The sequence below is a fragment of the Nomascus leucogenys genome, unplaced genomic scaffold (assembly GCF_006542625.1).
Source record: "Nomascus leucogenys isolate Asia unplaced genomic scaffold, Asia_NLE_v1 Super-Scaffold_3019, whole genome shotgun sequence".
Classification (NCBI taxonomy): Eukaryota; Metazoa; Chordata; class Mammalia; order Primates; family Hylobatidae; genus Nomascus; species Nomascus leucogenys.
This window is the reverse complement of record NW_022095789.1, coordinates 2,029,587-2,053,068: the sequence shown is the minus strand read 5'-3', so window position 1 is coordinate 2,053,068 and position 23,482 is coordinate 2,029,587. Positions and strand designations below refer to the sequence as shown.

Here is a 23,482-nt window from a genome sequence, read left to right as displayed (position 1 = left end):
GGCACCAAATCCTTCAGGTAGTGGTCTCTAAGCTGGTGCTTCATCTGTGCCTTCAGAAGGCAGTTCCAGTATTCTGTGAGGCTGATTGCTCCTGACCAGTGCAGGATGCAACACAACCAGTGGATTCCTTGGTCCATGGGTTCAGCCCCAGACCTTTACTGTAAAATGGGTGCCCTGGTTGGGTGTGGTGGTGTGTGAGATCCTGTACCTGTGGGTTGGGCATTCTGTAAGGATAGCAATGCTGGCTGAGGCTCTGTAGGCAGGAAAGACAATCCCACACCTGGTGTTGTCCCTGTGAGGGGCAAACCACTGGCCCTTGCAGGAAGGAGGGAATCCAAAGTAGTTGGTTTGCCACCAGGTGGCCAGTTAGTCTCCCTGAGGTGTACTTTGTTTAGTCTATTGCTGACAGATTCGCCATTCATAGGCAGCAGTAGCGGGATTGGTGTAAGTGCTGTCTACCTGTTAGGTGATGCTGCACACGATAGGTTAGTGGATATTCTTTCATTCCCCCTCAAGATCTGCCCTTCACCCTTCTGCCTCTGCTCTCTGCCCTTTAGGAGGCTGGCCCCGTGCCCTGGAAGTCTGGTCATTGGAAGGCCCCAGTAGATCAGAGAGCAGGAGAGAGCGGTTGAGTATTCATTCTGTGAGCTCTCTCCCTTTCAAGCCATGGCTTTGCAGAGGCTGTTCCCCTTAACCAAGGGCCACAGGTGCTGTGGAGCAGCCCTCTTCTATAGCTCCAAGTTCCCCAGGGTTCCCAGTTAGGGATGGTAATGGCCGCCCACTGTCAATACCCGCAAAGTGCTGCTTTGGCCTCCCCTGCTGGCCCCTCTGATCTCCACTTTGTGAAGTGGCTCTACATTCAGGCTGTCTTGAGTCACCCTCTCTGAGGATGCCATCTATTCTTCCAGGACCCTAATGGACACAAGTAAGTCATTTTCTTTTTTGTCTTTTAGAATGAGTTGTAGACAGTATTTCCATCTTAATTCAGCTGCCCCAATTCCCTGATTAATCCTGTGGGCCACCTTAAATTGGGCAGTCTGGGAAGGTCTTTTAGAAGCAGTGAGGTTGAGGACCTTGACCTGGAGGATGAGGGGGGGCTTGCTGTTCAACGATCTGAGAGCAGGAATGCAGGTAGTGAGGTGGTAGGCAAGGGCAGAGGCCCAGGGGCCAGTGAGCTTGGCGTTTTCAATACACAGAAGCTTCTGGAACATGGCAAGCAATACATGCAGTAACATTAACATAGGTGGTGTGCAGTTTATGTGCCTGTAAGAAATGTAGTGCTGACTTGTAAGAGGGTGTTGGCCTCTTTTCAGAATAGAGTGTCAAGTTTGCTTAGCACAAGTACTTTTCATTCTATTGGGCATACACTAGACTTTAGCACAGAGCCAAGGCTATCAAGCATAACCCCCGGCCATCTCAGGGGTTCCCCTCTGAATTAAGGGAAGGAGACGGAACACGTTAGCCAGAGGCGCTCAACAGTTCTAAAAGGTGAGTATCCACAGAAATTAGACAACCAGAAGATATCCAGAGAGTGAGAGAGAAGATGGATATAATGTATTTTTCTTAAAAAAAAAAAAAAATGGTTGGGGGGTTACTCAAATCACAAAGATCTGAGCTACTGGTTTGTTGTTTTATTTAGGTATTACAGGAGTTAAGAGAAAGAGTTACCTGGGACCCATTTAGGGCATGAATATGCCTGGTAGGAATCTGAACCCAGCCTGACTTCCAGCAGTTCTTCCCTTTCCTGCCAAGACTTGTTAGTGCCACTCATTCTGTTCTCTGGACCCAGGCTGTACGCCACAGCCTTCTTGCCTCAGCCCTGTGATTTAAATTTGCAGCAGAATCGCAGTACACGTTAAGTGTGGTGCATCCTAGATCATAATTTTCGGCCAAGTTGTGCGTCTAATACAGAATTAAGTCATCAGTTGAACAAGACTACCTGGAGTTCATTTTCTGAATCTTTCCCATTCGTTATAGTCTCAGTTTTCTCAAAAGCCCTCTCTAGGCCACAACAGTCTTACCATTTTTGTTTCCCGCACCGAAGTCCGGCAGCTAAGAACTCGTGACAAGATTCTAAGAGGCGTATTTCTATTTGGCGCAATCTCGACCCTGCCTCTCTAAATGTGAGTGCGCAGAGGTCGCTTTCCGCCACGAAGCGGCGCTAATCCACCACCTAGGACAGACCCACTAAGTTTTTCACAGGATTTGAAGTTTTGAACTTTTACAAGTGTCAGAAAGGTTAATTCACAAGTTTACAGGAATGCGCTAAGGCGCGAGTGATGGGTGCTCCAGCCCGGGGTGGGCTGCAGAAGGGGCGCGGTGTCGCTGGGCGCCCCTCCGACCTCTGGGGTCCACAGTGCGGACTTGGGCTGGAAAAGCCTCAGAGGTGCGTGCGGGGGCGGGTGCCGGCGCCCGGGATAGGTGAGGGCAGAGGTGCGCGCTGCGCGTGGGATCAGCCTGGCGCGGACGGGTGGCTCCGAGGAGCTAGCTCCTTCCTCGCCCCCGCCCCCTCGCCGCGCGGGGCCAGCCCGGCCGCTCCTCCCCTGGGTGGGTCCCTGCTCCTTTTCTGGCAGGGTCTATTTGCATAGAGGAAACTGCCCAAAGTGGCCGCTGTGGAGGAGCTGGCGGCGGCTAAGGGGGCGTGCGCGGCGATCCGCTGCTACCCGGAGGCTAAGCCCGGCGCCCGGCGGACCTCGTGCCTCGGGCTGTCCCGCCTGCTCCTCTCGCACTCAGCCTCTGCCCCAGCTCAGCACCGCCCCCTCGGAGAGTCCACGCGCGACGGACGCTCCATGGGCCCAGGCGAGCGCGCCGGTGGCGGCGACGACGCGGGGAAGGGCAATGCGGCGGGCGGCGGCGGCGGAGGGCGCTCGGCGACGACGGCCGGGTCCCGAGCGGTGAGCGCGCTGTGCCTGCTGCTCTCCGTGGGCTCGGCGGCTGCCTGCCTGCTGCTGGGTGTCCAGGCGGCCGCGCTGCAGGGCCGGGTGGCGGCGCTCGAGGAGGAGCGGGAGCTGCTGCGGCGCGCGGGGCCGCCAGGCGCCCTGGACGCCTGGGCCGAGCCGCACCTGGAGCGCCTGCTGCGGGAGGTGAGCGTCGGGGCGCGTGGCTGGGGCGGACTTGGGTGTGTCGGGTTGAGGCTGGGAGCCGGGGGCAGCGTGCAGGTCTCTGGGAGGAGGGTCGCCCGCCGGCTGCGTGCGCTCGGGGCCGTCCCAGAGATGGGCACGTCTGCGCCAAGGCGGAGGCTGGGGGTGCCGGCCCCAAGGGGTTTTGCGGTCTCTGCTCCGGCCTCAGGGTCCCGTGCCAGGCAGGCGGCCGCGGGAAAGGGGAAGGAGAGACTAGGGACTTTGGAGTAACAGACCTAGGGTCAGTCTCCACGGGGTGTGCGCTCGGACACGCCGCTTCCCGCCGGCGGCCAGAGTCGGGGATAAAGCTGAGGCTCGTGGGAAGCATCTGGTGACTGTGACCAGTAGCACCTACTGTTCCTAGCCAACGCTGGTGCACCTGGAGAGGCGGCGGTCACGGCGGAGGAAAGCCTCAGACAGGCCCGGGGGCTGGGCCCCTCTGTGCTCCAGTGTGTCTCCAGCAGCTCAGGCCCCAAGGCTGAGCCATCACCGTCGCACTGAGGCCTCGGGGATGGGGGTGGGGGCGCCCACATGACTTGGTAAGATGCGGGGAAGGAGAAACAATCGGGGGTGGAGGACCTGGATTCTGGTTTCAGGAGGTGCCATCTGGGGCGTGGGCTCGCAGGACATCCCGAATTTCCCATCCCTTACCTGGGAATCGCGACTTCCACAGCTAACTTGAAAGCTCATATGAGGCTCTGTGACACTTCTAAGGGTTAAGATTGCTGCTGTGGGTCTTCAAAGAAAGAGCCACCTTTGGGTCCTCAAAGCCCTCACCCAACATGTTGGTCAAAGCCTCCACCTTTTGTGCGGCATGTGCGGCAGTTCCCCTCCCCACAAAACTGGGCAGGCCCTGGTGGGCTGGCCAGAGCCTCCCCTGCCGAGCCTTCCTCCTCCTCCTGGGATAGATGGCTGCCCCAGACCCCCAAGGTCACTGTCCAAGGGGGCATCCTCAATTGCTGTGTGAAAACAGGCAGGGTTTCAAGGTGGAGGAGAGGGAGGACTGGCCTGTTCACCCCCAGTTCCCTAGACTGCCCAGCTGGGATCTTTATTAATGTATCCAGCTGTGTTTCCAATGTTGAGTTCCTTTGGACTCCAAAGGAAAGTGGGAGAAGATGACTGCGTACCACAGCTCCTTGTTCACCCCACCTGTTTCTTAGTCACTTTAATTTAAGCTAGGATCACATCTCTTCCAGCTGGGTTCTGGGTAAAATTGCTGCTTCATGAAATGATTTCCTATTTTACCCTTGAAAGGGCCTGCAGACTTCAGAACTCTCTCTGAGCCCTGTTGGCAACTCCTGGCGATGGTTTCATAATTGCCGCCCATTATCTTTTGGCAAATCCCTGGAGACCAGGGTGTTGAACTGATTTATGGAGGGCCAGTAAAGTTTCTACCTGTTAGTGCTGTAAGTGCGGCTGCTCTTTCTCATAGGAGGCCTCTCTTATTTGCTAAAAAAACCCGCAATAATAAAATAAACCCTGATTGAGTAAATAATATTTGCTAAAAATAAACCGCAATAATAAAATAAACCCTGATTGAGTAAATAATATTTGCTAAAAATAAACCCTGATTGAGTAAATAAAATAAAAGTAAACCCTGATTGAGTAAATCAGAAGTCCTGATACAACCATTTTACAAGGAACTACAAATTGTGTCTATTTTAGGAGGGAGGGGCATCCTGGGCAGGCAGCCACTGCTGGGAAGTGTTGATTTTTGAGTCCTGAACTTCAGCGGGAGAGACTGTGCAGTTGCTCTCCCAGGCTTCGCCCGGCAGCACTGAATTTTACCTGGGTGAACTATAGTGCTTGAACAATGAGTTATTGGACAGGGTGTGTGTTCTCTCTCTCTCTCTCTGTTCTTGATTAGAAAGGCAAGAGAAAAATTTAGAATCCAGGGAAGCCTGCCTTCTGGAGAATTTGCTGTGCCATTCACACGTGGTCCTACCCACTAATCCCAGGTATCTGAGGTGCATGCTGTGCGTGGAGTGTAAGCTGGCTGGGTTTTCCCGCCAGTGGAGAGTCAGAGATGGTGCAGTATGAATGCAGTTGGGGTTGAACTTCTGGTTTGGGTGGCCCCTGTGAGACAGCTTCTCTCTCCTAGGGTACCAGCCTGTTTCTGCTAGGAGCTATTCTCCTTGTGAATGTCACTGGATGGGAAATGTACACAGCCTGGCCGGTGACAATGAGTTCCTTGGCTGGGAGGAGAGCACTGTGGGAGGCACATATGGGGAGGGAGTAATTAACTCTAATTAGATGTATAGATACTTTTTCAAGCCATTAGATATGAAAGCCAAATAAATATTGAACTGAAAATGTCGGAAGAAAAGAACATTTGTACTTGAAGCTGTTTTTCAGTTCTGATTTGTTCTCGGTGAGGCCTCTTTTAAGCCAGCGCTGAAGTAGTTGTGTATGTGAGTGTGCGGGCAGCTTGTCCTACAGCAAACTTGTTTCCAGAGAACCGGAGGCAGAAACCATGTCCACATTAAAGAAAAGACATCCTTGCCAACCATACATGGCTTTAATGTCAGGGGGAAAAAAAAGCCAACAAAAGCCACTGTTAATATGGGACCCACTCTCTTTGTTCCCTTGGGAACAGAACTGTGAAATAACTTTTTCTGGGACTGGCTGATGTGCCCGATAATGAAGATACAGAAGCTACAAGAAAGGAATATTCATGTCAACTCATGATCATTAAAGACCCTTCCCATGGTACACAAAGGAAGAGATAAACAAGATTTCTGAGTAAGAGCCATGAACGATTGTATCTTCACTATGATGTGAAAATATTCATGCAAAAAAAATCTAATATTTTCCTCTTAAAGTGCTTTAAATAGGTTGCCTAAGTAATCAATCCCCCCATCTTATACCTATAGTTACAATGTTATACAAGCTTAAAACTTTAGAATACATGGCTTTCATAATACAGTAAAAAATGTAATGCAAGGATTAAAGAAATATTTAGTTGTATTCAGAGGAGACCATGCTAGCTTACAATGGATTTATTGTTGGCTGTTGGCCTTCCATTGTCCAGACCAATCAGTTTGAAAACAAGAAAAGCCCAGAGGCTCGAGTAAAGTTTATGCATTTTCCTTCTCTCTTATCAACTCTATATATTGGTTAAATACTGTCAACCCAGAGTCAAATGGAGATTTTTCAGCCTCTTTGGTGGTTTGTCTACTTGTCAGGGCTGCTCTCTGCTGTCAGTTTTAATTAAGATGCCTATTTTTGAATTCCATGGCACAACTGGTGGTGCAGTGTAAATCATAGCTACATTTGTTTCCTTGACATTTCCTGGCTCCCAAAACAACAAAAAAAGTTTCCTTTCAATGACTTCCTGGTGCTCACTTTCTCTCTCCACTCTTTTTTTGTCCTTTTTTTTTTTTTTTTTCCTTTGCCACAGTTCGGGAGAGCTTTATAATAATAGTAGCATGTTTAGAACGAGTCAAGGATTGGGGCGTTCCTTTCATAGACGTATTTTGTCATTTTGGATTGGACTTTTCCACATTAGCTTTGAAGGTTTGAGGCATGGCACCTGACACTGGGGAATCTGTAAGCTGAATGAATTTATACCAGAGGCAGAGCAGAGCAGACCGTGCCTGAGGTTTCCTATCAGCAGAAGAGAGCTTGAGGCCTGGTCCCACCATTTACCAGCTCTGTCATCCAACCTCTTCCACTGCCTCTCCTCTGATAGCGTGGTCATAACTCCTATGTATGCAAATATGATAACAGACAGGAAAAGTACAGGATGGTAAATATGCTTTTGATGGCAAGTAACAGAATATCCGAGTGTCCTTACTTACCACACACCACAGGAGAAACTTGGAAGACGGTAAACACATCCCGGGTCTGTCAACGACTTGACGACAGCTGAGTACCACTCAGTGTCTGCCATTCTCTTGTCCTTTCCTCATGGTCACAAGGTGGCTGCTGCAGCTGTGAACCTATGTCTTCACCCAAGAGTAGCCTGGTAGAAGGGAAAAGGGGGCAGGGAAGAGAGCTGTCTTCTTGAGAGGTTGTCTCTTTAATTTCAATTCAGGGGAAAACTTTCCCACCTTTCAGCAGACTTACAGCCACTAGCCAGAGCTAGGTCACGGGGTCACCATCCCCCTGTCACTGGCAAGGGTAATGCAATTGCCATAGGAGGCTTTGGCCAATCTTGACTCATCCCCTAAGGCTGGGCGTATTACCACTGGAACAGAATTGAGGCTTTAGTAGGAAGGAAGACTGGGCATATGCTACTGGGGAGCAACGAACAGAGTCAGCCAGTGCTGTAGAGCGTTACCCCAGCGTCAACCAGGGACATGGAATGTTACCCCAGCGTCAACCAGGGCTGTGGAGTGTTACCCTCACATCAGTCAGGGCTGCGGAGTGTTCCCTAGAGTCAGCTGGGGCCAGAGTGTTACCCAAGCGTCAGCCAGGACCACGAGTGTTACCCCAGGGTCAGCTGTGGAGTGCTACCCCAGTGTCTGCTGGGGCCATGGAATGTTTCTGCTGTCACCCCAGAGGAGGATGGGGTAGAGCGGGGGTTCAGTCATCCACTGGCCCGCCTAAGTTTTCATAACTGGGCCTTCCTTCCACTTTGGTGTTTCCCAAGCACCACATTTTGGGGATATTCTTCAACCGCAAGATTTCTGCCTCCCTTGGGGCTCTGCCGTCCAGCTGTGCTGCCAGCCACAGCTGAAGGGAAGGTTGATGGGTTTGGGATTGTCTCTGGCACAGTCCCGTTGGTTGCAGTCTTTGGCCTTTAACCCTTGAGTGGATGTGTTCCGCACCCGAAGTGAGTGACTAAGGGTGGCACTCTAGGACATTGCTTGCCAGCTTTCCCATATCGTAGCACATGCAGAGAACGGTAGCACTTCCCTCACTGCAGGAAGGGAAGGGGACACTAGGCTGGAGGTGACCAGCCACTCCCCAGCCCCCAAGGACCAAGGCAGTCAGTCTACCCAGAGAGCACACACAGTGCACCTGCACCCACTCGGTGTGTGTGGGAAGCTCTGTTACCCCCTCCTATCCTGCCTTTCCCCCAGCTCCTTGGCTTTCTTAGCAGCCATATCTGACTGTGGCCTCCAAGTCCCCTTCCAGAGTGGGTGCAGTTAGAGTCACGGTCGCCAGAGCAGGCTGTCCCTCCTCCCCTCACTGAGCAGCATCCCATTAGCTTCAACCTTTCTAGATGCCTTTGGATCCTTTTGCCCTCAAATAGCAATGTGACATGACTCCAAGATGGTGCAGCTTCAATTTGAAAGAATTCAGGATGGGGCGTGATGGCTCACACCTATAATCTCAGTGCTTTGGGGGACCAAGGTGGGTGCATAACTCGAGCCCAGGAGTTCAAGACCAGCTTGGACGATATAGCAAGACCTAGTTTCTGTTTAAAAAAAAAGAAAATATATATATATATGTATTTATTTCTAGGGGTGTGTGTGTGTGTGTGTGTGTGTGTGTGTGTGTGTGGCCAGGTGCAGTGGCTCATGCCTGTAATCCCAGCGTTTTGGGAGGCCAAGGTAGGTGGATCACCTGAGGTCAGGAGTTCGAGACCAGCCTGGACAACATGGTGAAACCCTGTCTCTACTAAAACCACAAAATTTAGCCAGGTATGGTGACATGCGCCTGTAATCCCAGCTACTTGGGAGGCTGAGGCATGAGAATCACTTGAATCCGGCAGGCGGAGGTGCAGTGAGCCAAGATCGTGGCACTGTACTCTAGCCTGGGTGAGTACATCTCAAAAAAAAAAGATAATTAGCTGGGCGTGGTGGTGCAAGCCTGTAGTCCCAGCTACTCGAGACACTGAGGTGTGAGGATTGCTTGAGCCCAGGTGTTTGAGGTTGCAGTGAGCCATGATTGTGCCACTGCACTCCAGCCTGGGTGACAGACTGGGGCTGTTTCAACAACAAACAAAAATCGGGGAGAAAAGGTGGGGGGATTAATTGGCTTGAGTAACGGAGAAGTCCAGGCTAGTGTCTGTGTAGGCACGGCTCGAGGTGCCTGGATTTTGTTTCTTCCTCTTGGCTCCATATTTCTCAAGGATGCCCTCACTCTCCCCATAAAGTGCCAGGGAAGCTTCCAGCAACTCCAGATTCACATCCTTAGCATTAGTTTCTGTTTACCAACAGTCCCAGCAGAAATACCCTAATTCCCTCTGATGGACCAGTGTGGATTGCCTGCATTTATCAATGCAGACGGCCTGCATCTAACAATACAGATTACCTGCCCTGGTCACTGAGACCTGCAGGGCAGCCTGTCGATGGGCGAGGCTCAGTTGTGTCTGTGTGTGTGTGTTCATGTGTGTGCACGATCAACCCCACTGGAGCTCTAGGGACCAAGAAGTGAAAGCTGATCCCAAAGGACAATTCGGAGTGTTGTTATTAGAAGAAAGGGGAGAGGACATGGGGCCGGTAAAACCAGTAGGTGACCATCCAAGGCATAGGGTGAGAAGCCTGGGCTCTAAGCTGGAGTTGTGTTCTAGAGAAATTCCACCTCGATGGCATGAAACTCAATGAAAGGATTTTTGATCCAGTAGGGTGGCCAGTGGGTGCTTGTTCTGTAGAGGTTTATGTACATTGATAAATTTGGGTTTATCTGTGCCAGTATCGAAATCTGTGTTTCTCTGTATATGCTGTGCTTACAAAATGTGAGCTTTACAATTTATTTCAAATCCTAAAAATTCCCCACAACAGCCTCATGAGATGTACAGACAAAGGTTACTGTCATTGTTTTACAGGGGGAGAAATGTTACAGAGGTGGAAGAGCACGCAGGGCCAGGCCTGAGCTCCCTTAGGTTTGCAGGCTGCCTTGGAAGAAGGGAATGATGAGGACGAATGTCTGCGAACCGTGTATGCGGGTTTGGCACTCAGTCTGGGACAGTGCGGGTGTGCCCAGGTCAGGCCACCTGCTCCCAGGTCCCTGTTTCTCTGCTCACTTTCATCAGCTTCCTGGGGAATGTTCTCATGGGGAGTGTTCTCAGAGGATGTCTCTGGCCTAGTTGGGGAGTCTGGGGAGTACCCCAAGTCCTTGGGACTTGGAATGGTGAGGTGCGCATAGCTTGGGGGTTGTCACGCCTTGCCTGGTGCTTTTGGAGGGCGGAGTCTGGAAGAGGAAAATGCTGAGGGCTGGAGGGGAAGGCTCTAGATGAGGAGCCTAGGGGCCTCTTTGAGCCTCAGTTCTGGCTGTGAGGTGGAGCAGGCGCAGCCAGGGGTGCGCTGCGAGCCCTGTGCCCCACTGTCCTGTGCTTTCAGGACCTTGCGAAGTGTGGATGTGATCCTGCGCCTTCAGAGGAGCCCTCTCTGCCCCACAGATTTCTACGTGTCTCCCTTCTCTCGAAATAATTTTGAGTCCTTCCCTGGGGCAGTGGTGGGTGTTGGGGAGGTGGAGATCCTTCACAGTGCTCTCCTCCAGGCAGCTGCACATCGTATTGTTGCCCCTTGATGTGCCCATTAGCGCTCCAGCTCCTGCTGCCGCTGAGCTGTGGCTGCCTCCTTCACCTAGGCTCTCAGGTCGGGAAATGGCATGATGGCTTGCCCATCCTTCTCTCTCTTCCTTTTTTTTGTTTTCTGTTTTTTTTTTTTTTGAGATAGAGTCTCGTCCTGTCTCCCAGGCTGGAGTGCAGTAGTGTGATCATAGCTCACTGCAGTATTGAACTCCTGGCCTTAAACAGTCTTCCTGCCTCAGCCTCCCAAAATGCTGGGATTACAGATCTAAGCTACTGCACCTGTTCCCCCTGCCCTGCACTTTTTTTCTTTTTTAAATAAGCAAGCTATGTCTTGATTTAGCATGATGAATGTCACCCAGTAATCTTACCATCCTAAACCAAGGGCTATTTAACTTTCTGCATAATCCTTTCTCATCCATCCTGTAGACAGATATTTGCTCATCTAATTTTAACCACAGAATGCATACCATTTATACCTTGCTTTAAAACTGTACATCAGACACATTTTTCCAGGTGATGCATCATCTTTAGGGTCATGTTTGATGGCTGTATCGTATATCCCATCAAGAAATTCTTGTATATCCCATCAAGAAAATCTGCATCCTACTAGCAACATGGCATACACCCTCCCCCTACTTTTGTTAGTGCAGATAATGGTACAGTCAGTGGTTTTGAGGGGAAAGTTTCATTCTTCTATTCTTTGGGCTGTGGAGTAACTGGATATGGAAGGATGTCTTTCGGGCTTTGTTTTTCGTTTTAATTTTTTTTTTTTTTTGAGACAGAATCTTACTCTGTCACCCAGGCTGCAGTGCAGTGGCATGATCTTGGCTCACTGCAACCTCTGTCTCCCGGGTTCAAGCGATTCTCCTGCCTCAGCCTCCTGAGTAGCTGGGATTACAGGATGCGCCACCACGCCTGGCTAATTTTTGTATTTTTAGTAGAGTCAGAGTTTCACCATGTTGGCCAGGATGGTCTTGAACTCCTGACCTCAGGTGATTCGCCTGCCTTGGCCTCCCAAAGTGCTGGGATTACAGGCATGAGCCACCACCCTCAGCCTCGTTTTAATTTTAGAACACCTGAGTTTGAGACAGACAGGTTTCTCCTCCTGTGGTATTCGGAAGCTGTGGGACCATTACGAAATTGTGCTTCAAGTTTTATAATGGGCAATGTGGATTCAATATATCTTTTAGTTGAATTTTTAATTTCAGTTGGATTTATCATTGTTGTCGAAAGCAAAAAGCAATTGATAACAAAGAAAGCCTTTAAGTTTGAAGGTTTCATTTCAGAATTAGGCTCCTGTATCGGTTTGGTGCGGAAACTTTATTTCTTTTTGAGATAGAGTCTCGCTCTGTCACCCAGGCAGGTGTGCGGTGGCGTGATGACAGCTCACTGCAGCCTCCACTCCTGGACTCAGGTGATCCTTCCGCCTTAGCCTCCCGAGTAGCTGGGACTACAGGTGAGCACCACCACAGCTGGCTAATTTGTAAAGTTTTTGTCTTGCTATGTTGACCAGGCTGGTCTTTCACTGCTGGGCTCAAGCAACCCTCCTACCTTGGCCTTCCAAAGTGTTGAGATTATAGGCATGAGCCAACCACACCCAGCCAGAAACCTTTCTTGAGCAGCATTTAGTGGTGCCAGGCACTGCGCTTGGTCCTCACTGTGATTTGTCATTATGTGAACGAATGTAATTCAGTTTGGGAAAATTCTCCAGAGGCCACACACCACCTCCAGCTTTCTCCCTTATGCAATTTTCATCATGTGTTGAATCAGGATTAATCTTTAACTGTTGACATAGGCACTCAGAGAACATCCCTTCATCATGTCCAGAAACATATTTCAGGACTAAGCACGAACCATTGGGAGAAAAAAATAAGCTTGCAGATGTCCTCTGAAAGTCACGTGTTGGCGTACTCCTAGAGGCCACAGGAGAAACAACTGTGTGCGTCCCATGTGTGCCTGGGGCAGGGGATTCACATGTCCTCTAGTTTCTTTTCCTTTTTTTTTTTTTTTTTGAGATGGAGTCTCAGTCTGTCGCCCACACTGGAGTACAATGGTACGATCTCGGCTCGCTGCAGCCTCCGCCTCTTGGGTTCAAGTGATTCTACTGCCTCAGCCTCTGGAGTAGCTGGGATTACAGGCATACGCCATCACACCCGGCTAAGTTTAGTATTTTTAGTAGAGATGCAGTTTCACCATGTTGGCCAGACGGTTCTCTAACTCCTGATCTCAAGTGATCCACCCGCCTTGGCCTCCCAAAGTGCTGAGATTACAGGTGTGAGCCACCATGCCCGGCCTCATGTCCTCTAGTTTCTTTCTTTTTTTTTTTTTTTTTTTTTTTTGAGACAGAGTCTCGCTCTTTCGCCCAGGCTGGAGTGCAGTGGTGGGATCTCAGCTCACTGCAAGCTCTGCCTCCCGGGTTCACGCCATTCTTCTGCCTCAGCCTCCCGAGTAGCTGGGACTACAGGCGCCCGCCACCACGCCCGGCTAATTTTTGTATTTTTTAGTAGAGACGGGGTTTCACCGTGTTAGCCAGGATGGTCTCGATCTCCTGACCTCGTGATCCACCCGTCTCGGCCTCCCAAAGTGCCGGGATTACAGGTGTGAGCCACCGCGCCCGGCCATTCTCTAGTTTCTTAACAGCCTCCTCTTTACAACTGCTCTGTCGTGGGTAAGATGGGATCCAGCCTCCCAGAGAGGGGCAGCGATTGGCCCCTGGTGGCAGTGGCACCTGAACCTAGGTGACCCAGTAGCCTCACTCCTAATCCCCAGCCCTTTCCACAGCCTCATGGCAGAACTGGTGGAAACAATGATTTGGCTTTGAGCAGCAGCTTTTTCTGCGAGTGCAGACATCCTTGCAGACATCTGTAAGTGATGGATGCGTGGAGTGGCAGGGAAGACTTCAGCATTGGCCAGATGCGGTGGCTCACGCCTGTAATCCCAGCACTTTGGGAGTCTGAGGCAGGTGGATCACAAGGTCAACAGTTCGAGACCAGCCTGGCAAACATGGTGAAACCCCGTCTCTCCTAAAAGTACAAAAATTAGCTGTGCGCGGTAATGGGTGTCTGTAATCCCAGCTACTCGGGAAGCTGAGGCAGGAGAATCTCTTGAACCTGGGAGGCAGAGGTTGCAGTGAGCCAAGATCTCGCCACCACACTCTAGCCTGGGCGACAGAGAAAGACTCCGTCTCACAACAAACAAATAAACAAACAAACAAACAAACAAAGACTTCAGCCTTGAGGACACCCAGGTTCACATCCCAGCGCTGCTGTTTTCCAGCTGTGTGACCTCCAGTAAATGAGTGTTTTTCCAAACCTCAGTTTGCCCATCTGTTAAACAGGGATTATAGTATTTGTCTCACAAAGTTTCTGTGAGAATTAAACAAGGGGATGTGTCCCAAGCGCTCAGCATGTACACCCTGAACATGGCTGCTGTTATTAGAATTTTTTCTTTGAATCTGGAAGGAATGTCTACATCTGTTTGCTAATCACAGGAGGTCCCATGGTGACAGGCTGTGACTTTAAGATTTTTTTAACACTGGGATTCTGCCATCCTATTAAGGATATACAGAAGCAAAAAAGCTGTTAGCACATGTCCAGCCTCTGAGTCAAGGAGCAGAGAAATGTGAGTTGGTTGTTGAAGAAAGGCAAAGACTGAATTTGCTTCATGACCCCATTTTTTGGTTTATCATTTGAGCAGACTGAGACTTTCCATTAATTTAAAAAAGTCATGACCAAAATAAAAATAAAATTATTCATGAAAATAATTGTATGGATTTTTCATTGTGAAAGGGCACACAAATACCTAATCAATTTGCTTTAATTAAGAAAGTCCTCTGTCTCAAAAAAAAAAAAAAAGTCTGTTTTTGTAATCATGCGGTATGGCAGCAACACGGCGAAATGCTCATGGTTAACCTGGTGAGCTAGAGGCTTCACACACATCTGCCTCGCTTCACACTGGTAAATGAGAAAATCTATTCTCCTGATGTAACCACAAAATTTTTTGGGGGCGGGGGTGGGTAGGGGAAGGCGGTGCTTGCAAATGGGTAATGGCAACTTCTAAAATGGAATTTGTTTCCAACTCTGAGTTGTGAAACAAAGCATAAAGCAATTAGAATGTATTTGAAAAGACAGTTTAAATAAAATTTATTCAACTTTGGGCCTCCTGGGAGGAACATCACACAAAAAATGCCGGATCTGTTCATTGATTTAACTGTGCTTTGACTGAGCCTTTTTGTGGGAGGCTTGGGCAGTTATCTCCTACAGCATCTTGTTTTCAGAGCAGGGTTGTGGTGCAGTCAAGAAGGGAAGATTCCCATGATGTCAACGGGACTAGAGTGTGTGTGAGCGTGAGCTAGTGTGAGGGTGGAAGTGTGTATGTGTGTGCCAGGAGTATGCATGCATGTGTGTGTACATGGGTGTGTGTGCACGTGTGTGCCAAGAGTATGCCTGTGTGCATATGTGTGCACATGGGTGTATGTGTGCACATGTGTGCATGTATGCATATGCATATAAATATGCCTGTGTGTGCATGAGTGTGTGTGCATGCATGTGGGTGTGTGCGTGCACATGTGTGCATGCTGTGTGGGCACTGTACAGGCATCTCATTTAGAAAACGAGAGACTTTATAAGGTGCCCAGATGGGACCAGCCTGACCTTATCGCCTCACCGTGGAAGTTATCCCGTCCAAGTTTCCCCGAAAGACCCCGTAGCTGGGCCCTGACAGCTCATGCAGTGGGCTTGAGAATTGGGAGGCCTGGGTCTGAGTCCAGAGCTGCCTCTGAACCGGCCAGCGTCCTGGGACAAGTTGGTTGACTTTTCCGAACCTCGGCTTCCTCTTCTGGAAAGGGGCTGGCCGAATCCGCCTCGCTGGTCTTGGTGAGGACTGAGCGATGGCCCTTCAGGGCTGCCCGCGGGGGCGCAGCGCGGCCGGAGGCGCCACCTCGGCACTCACTCCAGTCTGGGCTGGCGCAGAGACCCCATCCAGGCAGCGGGGGGCAGGCGCGGGTTCGGGGAGGGCCCTGGGCTGTTCCCCAGGTCACCTCCCCAGGCCCCGCGCGCCAGGCCCTGCTGAAAGCCCCAGCGGGTCCCCCGGGTCCTGTCCTCGGTGAGTGGCTGAGCTTCCCCCTACAGCTCCACGCCGAGGTGGTGGTGTCAAGGGCTGAATCGTGTGCCCCCTTCACGTGGCGAAGTCCTCACCCCTGGGCCTCCGGATGCGGCCGCCCGTGGGGGTCGGGCCTTTAAAGAGGCGGATGAGGTGGCACAGGTCGTTGGAGTGGGGGGGGCCTGATCCAACAGGGCTGGTGTCCCAGCGTCCCGAGGAGAGGAGACCACCGGCCGCAGGGAGAGGGCTCGGGAAGAAGCAGGCCCCGCCAGGACGAGGGGCCTCGGAGCCGCGCGGGAATGAACGGCGGGCCGCTCCCCGGTCTCCGGACCACCCGCGGGCCCCCCGGACGGCAGAGCAGGGACCCGCCGGGCCTTGGGAGCTGGGCTGAGCGAGGGGCGCCGGGGCCTCGGCCCACGGGGCGCGGAGGCGCTGACGGCAACAGGGAAGACCCCGGCGGGGAGTCCTCAGGCAGAAGCACTCGGGACACAGGCGCCGGCCGCTGCCGGAGGGGCCGCTCCCTTGGCGCTGCGCTGGGGGCCGGGCGCGGCGGGGAAGAAATCTCCACAGGGCTGACCCGGCAGAGCGCCGCGCCGCTGGCCTGGCCCAAAGCCGAACCCAGGCGGCCTCCCGTGCAGGCAGGGGCAGGGGCGGCGCCGCCCGAGAGGCCCGCGCTGGAGGCGGAGGCCCGGCGCCTCGGAGGACAGGACCCGGAGGCCGGCGCGGCGGTAGCCGGGGGACCCGCTGGGGCTTTTAGCACAGGGCCCGGCGCGCGGGGCCCGGGGAGGAGACCGCGGCTGTGGTGAGGAGAGGGTTCGAGGATCAGGAACAGCCCAGGGCCCTCCACGACCCCGCGCCTGTCCCCGCTCCTACCGCCTGGATGGGTCTCTGTGCCAGCCCAGCATGGTGAACCCTGGAAGGCGGGTTCTGAGAAGCCGTGTGTGTCTTTGAAAAATAATGAGGACGGGCTCGGTGGGTGGCTTACGCCTGTAATCCCAGCACTTTGGGAGGCCGAGGCGGGTGGATCACGAGGTCAGGAGTTCGAGACCAGCCTCGCCAATATGGCGAAACCACGCCTCTACTGAAAATACAAAAATTAGGTGTGGTGGTGGGCCCCTGTAGTCCCAGCTACTTGGGAGGCTGAGGCAGGAGAATCGGTTGAACCCGGGAGGCAGAGGTTGCAGTGAGCCAACATCATGCCACTGGACTCCAGCCTGGGGCGACAGAGTGAAACTCCATCTAAAAAATAATAATAATGAATGGGAACACCAGTGGGCTATTGGGCAGCAGGGCAAGACTTTTTCAGCCAGTATGCTTTGGGGAACTGAACTTTGCTTGAAAAAACTACCCTCGCAAAATCACCCCCAATGGCTGTAAGTTGGAGCTCCCGGCATCGACTTGCTGCACAAGGAGAAACACAGTCTGAAGGGGTATTGAGGGACTGCCAAAAGCACTGCGGCTTCGTGACCTTCGAGCCCCTCTGGACATCACTGTCCAGGCCAATTTGAGTTCGGTTTTTATCCATTGCTACTAGAGGAATCAATGGATTGACTTGCTCGCTTGTGAAGTAGTTGTGGCTATAGTCATCTTCTGAACACCTAGCGTGTGTGGGTTTCTCTGAGGACAGACATGCCTGGCAAAACTTGGAGCAAGTGAAGGTGGGCCTGGTTCCTGCATCCTTCCTGTGCTGAGCCCCTTCTCCTCACCCCCAACACAATGGCTCATGCACTCTTCTTGCCTTTCCAGGAACTGTCCTGTGTTCTGCTTCTGCTCTCACAGCAATCAGTCTCCTGCATAGTGAGGACCAGGTGGCAGGTGCCTTGTCTATGGGAAGAGCACGGGACCTGGTGTGGGAAGACTTGCTTTTTAGTTCCAGCTTTGCCACTGCCCATCTAGGGGGTCTAGGTGAGCCATGGAACTGCTTGAGATTTATCTTCCAAAAAGATAGGTGGAAATAATAATAATCTATTATCTTCTGCAGGAGCTCCTAGTGAGGGTCTAAGGAGGTAACACATGGGAGTGTGTTGTGAACGGCAAATTAACATGAAAAACATGTTGTTGTTAATAAGCAGCTGAATATGTGACTTTCCTTGGGAAATGCTGCATTTTCAAAGGGGGTCTTTGAAGAGGGACGCTCCTTCATTCCCTACACGAATGAAGCTGTAATGGTGAGAAGACAGCCTTAGGAAGGGTTGTATTTTGAGGTTAAGAGGTGCTTCCTAACTGTCCAATTATCCCTTAGTCTTGTGGCTGACTTCATTCCCAGGATAGTAGTTAAGACCTGGAGGTTCCTGTTTCCTAAAGGAGGACACTTTTCTTTTCATTGGAGGATATTTCTGCAGCACTCATAAGGCAAGAAGTGGTGTTGAAAAAGGATGGACCAAATGAACAGCCTGGCTCCCCTTGACCCTAAGAATACAGGTGGGGAGCTGTGCGGAGCTCCTTCTTCTGAAGGTAAAAAAGCGACTGACACATAAAAGATACCAGGATGAAGATTGCTAGTTAATGACTGCTTAGAACTTGAAAGCAAATGAAGAGTTGTCCGAAAAGAATGGGCTGGGAAGTATTGATCTCACATGCCAAATCAGGTAACTGCCTGGATTCCTAGTGAGCAGGAGTGCTGGAGAAGGGACTCTGGTTTGAAGAGATGTCAGGTGGATGGTGTCCTCATTCTCTCCAACTCGGAGATGCTCAGCTCCTGAATACCTTCAGCGTTTAGCATTCTTGCAGTGGGAAAGACAACATAGATTGTCTTATGTTTCTTGACCCTTCAAACCAGTTGCCGCAAGAAACAGAATGCTGTATTTTTGACCAACCCTTTTGGAGTAAGCTTCTCTTTCAGAGTGTGTATATTTCTGGAGAAACAACTTATATTATTTGAATGTCTCCCTGCAAGGAGCATTTAAGCGGCTTCCAAATACTTCCTGGAAGCAACCTTTTCATTGGCATCTGTGCAGCAAGCAGCAGTATTTGTGGAGTCATGCAACCCCATGGCGAGTAGAATGCTTGGACAACTTGAGGGGCTGGCATGGTTTTCTTGTGGGATTCCACTGAGAATTTCCCTCCACATCTGTGACTTACTCTTTTTCTTTTGTTCTAACTCTTAAAAAAAGGGATATAATTTACACACAATAAAATCACAGATTTTAAGTGTAGAGTTAGATGGATGTTGACAAATATATGCACCCATGACTGGCATCTCCAATAAGTACAGAGTATTTTTAACACCTCAGAAAATTCCCTATGCCCCTTTCTTGTCTCCACCCAGAGGTAACCGCCATCTTGCTTTCTATCACCAATAGCTCAGTTTTGCCTGTTCTAGAACCTCATATAAATAGAACCCTCAGGTCCAAGTGCGGTGGCTCATGCCCGGAATCCCAGCACTTTGGGAGGCTGAGGTGGGTGGATCACTTGAGGTCAGCCCACCTGGAACTGGGCTGGCTGGTGGGATCGAGCATTCTCCCGGCCCCTGTGTGAATGCTGCCTGCGGTGCCTTGGAATCCTTTTGGGTGGTTCGTTCCCTGACCTCAGTCATTTCCTTGCCTGCAGGGGCTGATTAGGCCCTAAGCCTCCTACTCAAAGGGGATCCTCAGCAGATCTTGGTGGCTTTCATCTCTCCAGTCCTCTGTTCCACACACTCTGACTGCCTCGGCCTCCCTTGGCTCTCAGCCCCATGTCTTCAATTCGGGAGGCTGCCAGGCGCCACCCGTGTCCCCCTTCCATGTGCTCAGCCTGGCCACTCCCCAGGTGGGAAGCTAGAGCAGTTGTTGCCTGTCTCAAAGATCACTGTCCTTGCCTGCCTGGCCCTAGCACCTTCAAAATTATTGTTTTATATGCAGGAATACATTGGTGGGTTTTGTTGTTGGGGTTGTTTAGGCAGAATGGCAAATCTAGTCATTGTCACTCAATCTTGCCTGTAAGTGTAAATTCATGATATGGTCTTTTTAAAATGTGGGGATGATTTTAGATTTGTAGAAAAACTAATGTACTAATGTAGAAAAACATATGTACATAGTGTACATATGTACATAACCACAGTACATTTGTCAAAAGAAATTAGGCCAGGCACGGTGGCTCACACCTATAATCCCAGCACTTTGGGAGGCCGAGGCAGGCACAGATCCCTTGAGCTCAGGAGTTTGAGATTATCCTGGGCGACATGATGAAGCCCAGTCTCTACAAAAGATAGAAAAGTTAGCCTGACTTGGTGGCACCTGTAGTCCCAACTACTTGGGAGGCTGAGGCGGGAGGATGACTTGAGCCCAGGAGGTCGAGGCTACAGTGAGCCATGATGGTGCCACTGCACTCCAGCCTGGGTGACAGAGACAGACCCTGTTTCAAAAGAAAAAAAACAAAAGAAAAAGAAATGAACTGTGATACTGTGACAGGCAGAGTTCTAAGATAGTCTCCAACATTCCTGCTCCCCAGGGAACATACTTTATACAATTCCCTCCTCTCCAGTACAGGCAGAACCCGTGGGTATGATGGGCTGTATCTTCCTATGATTGAGTTACTAATGAATCACTTGACTTTGAGTTAGTGAAAAAGGAGATTATTCAGTGGCCCTGACTTCACCAAGTGAGCCCTTCAAAGGGATGAGGACCCTCCTGAAGTCAGGGATGTGCAGCATGAAGGGGTGTGGAGGGGCTGCGTGGCAGGGAACTGTGAGCTGCCTCTGGGAACTGAGAGCCCCCGGCCAACAGCCAGCAAGAGAATGCGGCCTTCCTGCTAAACCACGAGAAACCACATGAACTTGAGAGAGGACTCAGAGCTCCAAGAAGAAACCCCCAGCTGACTCATTGATTTCAGCCTGCGAGAACCTGAGCAGAGACCAACTGCAGTTATGCCCAGCCTCTGACCACACAAACTGGAACATAGTGAATGTGTATTTAAACTGCTAACTTTGTGGCATTTGTTATACAACAGTAGAAAACGAATACAATTACTGTTAACTAAAGAGGATCAGATCAAATATATTAGTAACAATAACCCACTTTTAATGTAGCAAGATCTCAATAAGGACTAACGTGAAGACCAGCACGAAACCATTGGAAAACTTCCACCAATGTTCAAGATGATGTTAACACACTCATGTTGCATCTTGGTTGGAGGTGGTTAGGATCCTGATCAAGAATTTACGTGAGAAAATATTCACAAATCCTATATCTGATTAGGGTCTAGTATACAGAATTTATAAAGAGCTCCTACAGTTCAACAACAAAACTACACACAACCCAGTTTTAACATGGGCAAAGGACTTGAACAGACATTTCTTCAAACAGGATATACAGATGACCAACAAACACATGAAAAGTATCTCGACATCATTTGTCATTAGGGAAATGTAAATCAAACCCACAATGATATACCATTTCATATCCACCAGGGTCTTTTGGCAAAAATGTGGGGAAATTGGAACTGTCATACATTGCTGGTGGCAATGTAAAATTACTCAGCCACTGTGGAAAACAGTTTGGTGGGACCCTCAAAAAATTAAATGTGAAATTACCGTATGACCCAGCAATTCCACTCCCGGGTTTATACCCCCCAAAGAATTGAAAACAGATACTCAAATAAAAGGAGACTCATGTTCACAGCAGCACTATACACAACAGCCAAAAGGTGGAAAGTGCCCGGATGTTCATCAATGAATGGATAAGCAAATGGTAGTGTAGACACCATGCAGTATTATTCAGTCATAAAAAGGAATGAGTGATCCACGCCAATGTGCATGAGTCTCAAATACATCATGCTGAGTGAAAGGAACCAGACAAAGGGCAAGGAAATCACAAGTGGTGTTGATTCTGCTTTTGTGAAATATACAGAATAGATAAATCCCGTAGAAATAAAGCAGACTGGTGGTTGCAGGGGCTGGGGTTAGGGAGGAAAGGATACAGGAGTTCCTTTTGGGGTGATGACAGTGTTTTGAAAGTGGATAGAGGGGGTGATTGTATAACATTATGAATCTACTTAATGCCACTGAATTGTTCACTTTAAAATGGTTAATTTTATGTTAATGATTATGTGAATTTCACCTCAGTTAAAAAAAAAATAGATCCGTTCTAAAAAATAACAAGGCTATATCTTAGTTGGTGGTAAGTGACTTTGTGACTATACTTTTTTTTTTGAGATGGAGTCTCGCTCTGTCGCCCAGGCTGGAGTGCAGTGGCGCAATCTCGGCTCACTGCAAGCTCCGCCTCCCGGGTTCACGCCATTCTCCTGCCTCAGCCTCCCGAGTAGCTGGGACTACAGGCGCCCGCCACCACGCCCGGCTAATTTTTTGTATTTTTAGTAGAGACGAGGTTTCACCATGGTCTTGATCTCCTGACCTTGTGATCCGCCCACCTCGGCCTCCCAAAGTGCTGGGATTACAAGCGTGAGCCACCGCGCCCGGCCTTTTTTTTTTTTTTTTTTTTTTTTTTTAAACTAAATTACACCTTATTCAGATCTCACCCATTTCTTCCCTCTAATGTCCTTTTCCTATTCCAGGGTCCATGTAGGATACACATTGCATTTAGTTGTGCTGTCTTCTTAGTCTCTTCCAGTCTATGACCATTTCTCAGTCTTCCCTTGCTTTGCATGGCCTTGACAGTTTTGAGACATACTGAGCAGGTATTTTATAGAATGTCTCACAATTTGGGATAGTCTAATACTTCTCATGAGGAGCGTTTGGGAAGAATACCACTGAGGTGGATTGCCATGTTCATGGCATCCTATCGGGGGGCCCATGGGGCCAGCATGAGGTATTCCTGTGACATTAACCTTGATCACTTGGTTAAGGGAAGGGAAATCTGCCAGATTTCTCCATTATAAAGTTATTGTTTAAGTCTAACCCATATCAAGGAGAGGGGAAGTTAGCTTCACCTCTGGGAAGAGGGAAGTATTTACATATTTGGAATTCTGTAAGGAAGTTTTATCTCTTCTCTCCATTTATTTATTCAATCATTTATATCACTATAGACTCAAGGATATCTAATTTATTCTTTGCGTTATAAGACCACATGACATTATTTATTTTGTTGCTTAAATTGTTCCAGCTTTGGCCATTCTAAGCTTTCAGGTTGGTTTTCAGGCTGGAGTGCAGTGGCGCAATCTCTGCTCACTGCAACCTCCGTCTCCCAGCTTGTGCCTCAGCTTCCCAAGCAGCTGGGATTACAGGCCTGATCCAACATGCCTGGCCAATTTTTGTATTTTTAATAGAGACAGGGTTTCACCATGTTAGCCAGGCTAGTCTTGAACTCCTGACCTCAAGTAATCTGCCCGTCCCGGCATCCCAAATTGCTGGGATTACAGGCGTGAACCACCGCACCCAGCCTTTCAGGTTGGTTCTTATGTTTCTTTGACGAGTGCCCCTGACCCCAACCCCTTTGTAAAGCACTTCCTTACTTTCTGGCATTGTAAGACTCCAGGCTCATCTTGTGTTTTTTCTGCCTTGGCCCTAGAATTTCTCATTTCTCATCTCTCCAAGAAGCCCTGGTTCCTTTCATTGGAGAAGGATATTAGAGACCAAGATCTGGGTACTGTGTGTACTTGTTACTACTAGGGTATGACTGTTTGTAGAAGTTCTCTGCAGACAGAGGGTATAGAAACATGTATATTGACTCCTCTATATGCACATATCTGTGATTATTTCTGTATGTATCTATCTGTATACAGAACATGGACATGACCTCATAGTTATGTCTTTGATTCTGATTCAGCACCACAGGGTTCACTGTAGCTTTCCTCCTTTGCTTATTTGTAACTTCTTTCTTGGACAGTGAGAAACCTGGCTCTCATTACTCATAATTTGTTGACTTATCTATTCAACCCTAATGTGTATATAGTTTCAAAATTG

General features: G+C 49.9%; 1 protein-coding gene and 1 long non-coding RNA gene across 2 annotated transcripts in view; both read left to right on the top strand.

Annotated features, from left to right (window-relative positions):
• The first annotated feature begins 2,789 nt into the window (after positions 1-2,789).
• Positions 2,790-23,482, top strand: part of COL23A1 (collagen type XXIII alpha 1 chain) — a 348,083-nt gene continuing 327,390 nt past the window's right edge. The window contains exon 1 of the mRNA XM_030808513.1: positions 2,790-3,083. Within this exon, the coding sequence (XP_030664373.1) occupies positions 2,790-3,083 (294 nt within the window). The remainder of the gene's footprint in view (positions 3,084-23,482) is intronic.
• LOC115833705 lies at positions 19,012-19,812 on the top strand. The gene is made up of 2 exons (XR_004029044.1): positions 19,012-19,047; positions 19,756-19,812. It is a non-coding gene; the product is annotated as an uncharacterized LOC115833705 (long non-coding RNA).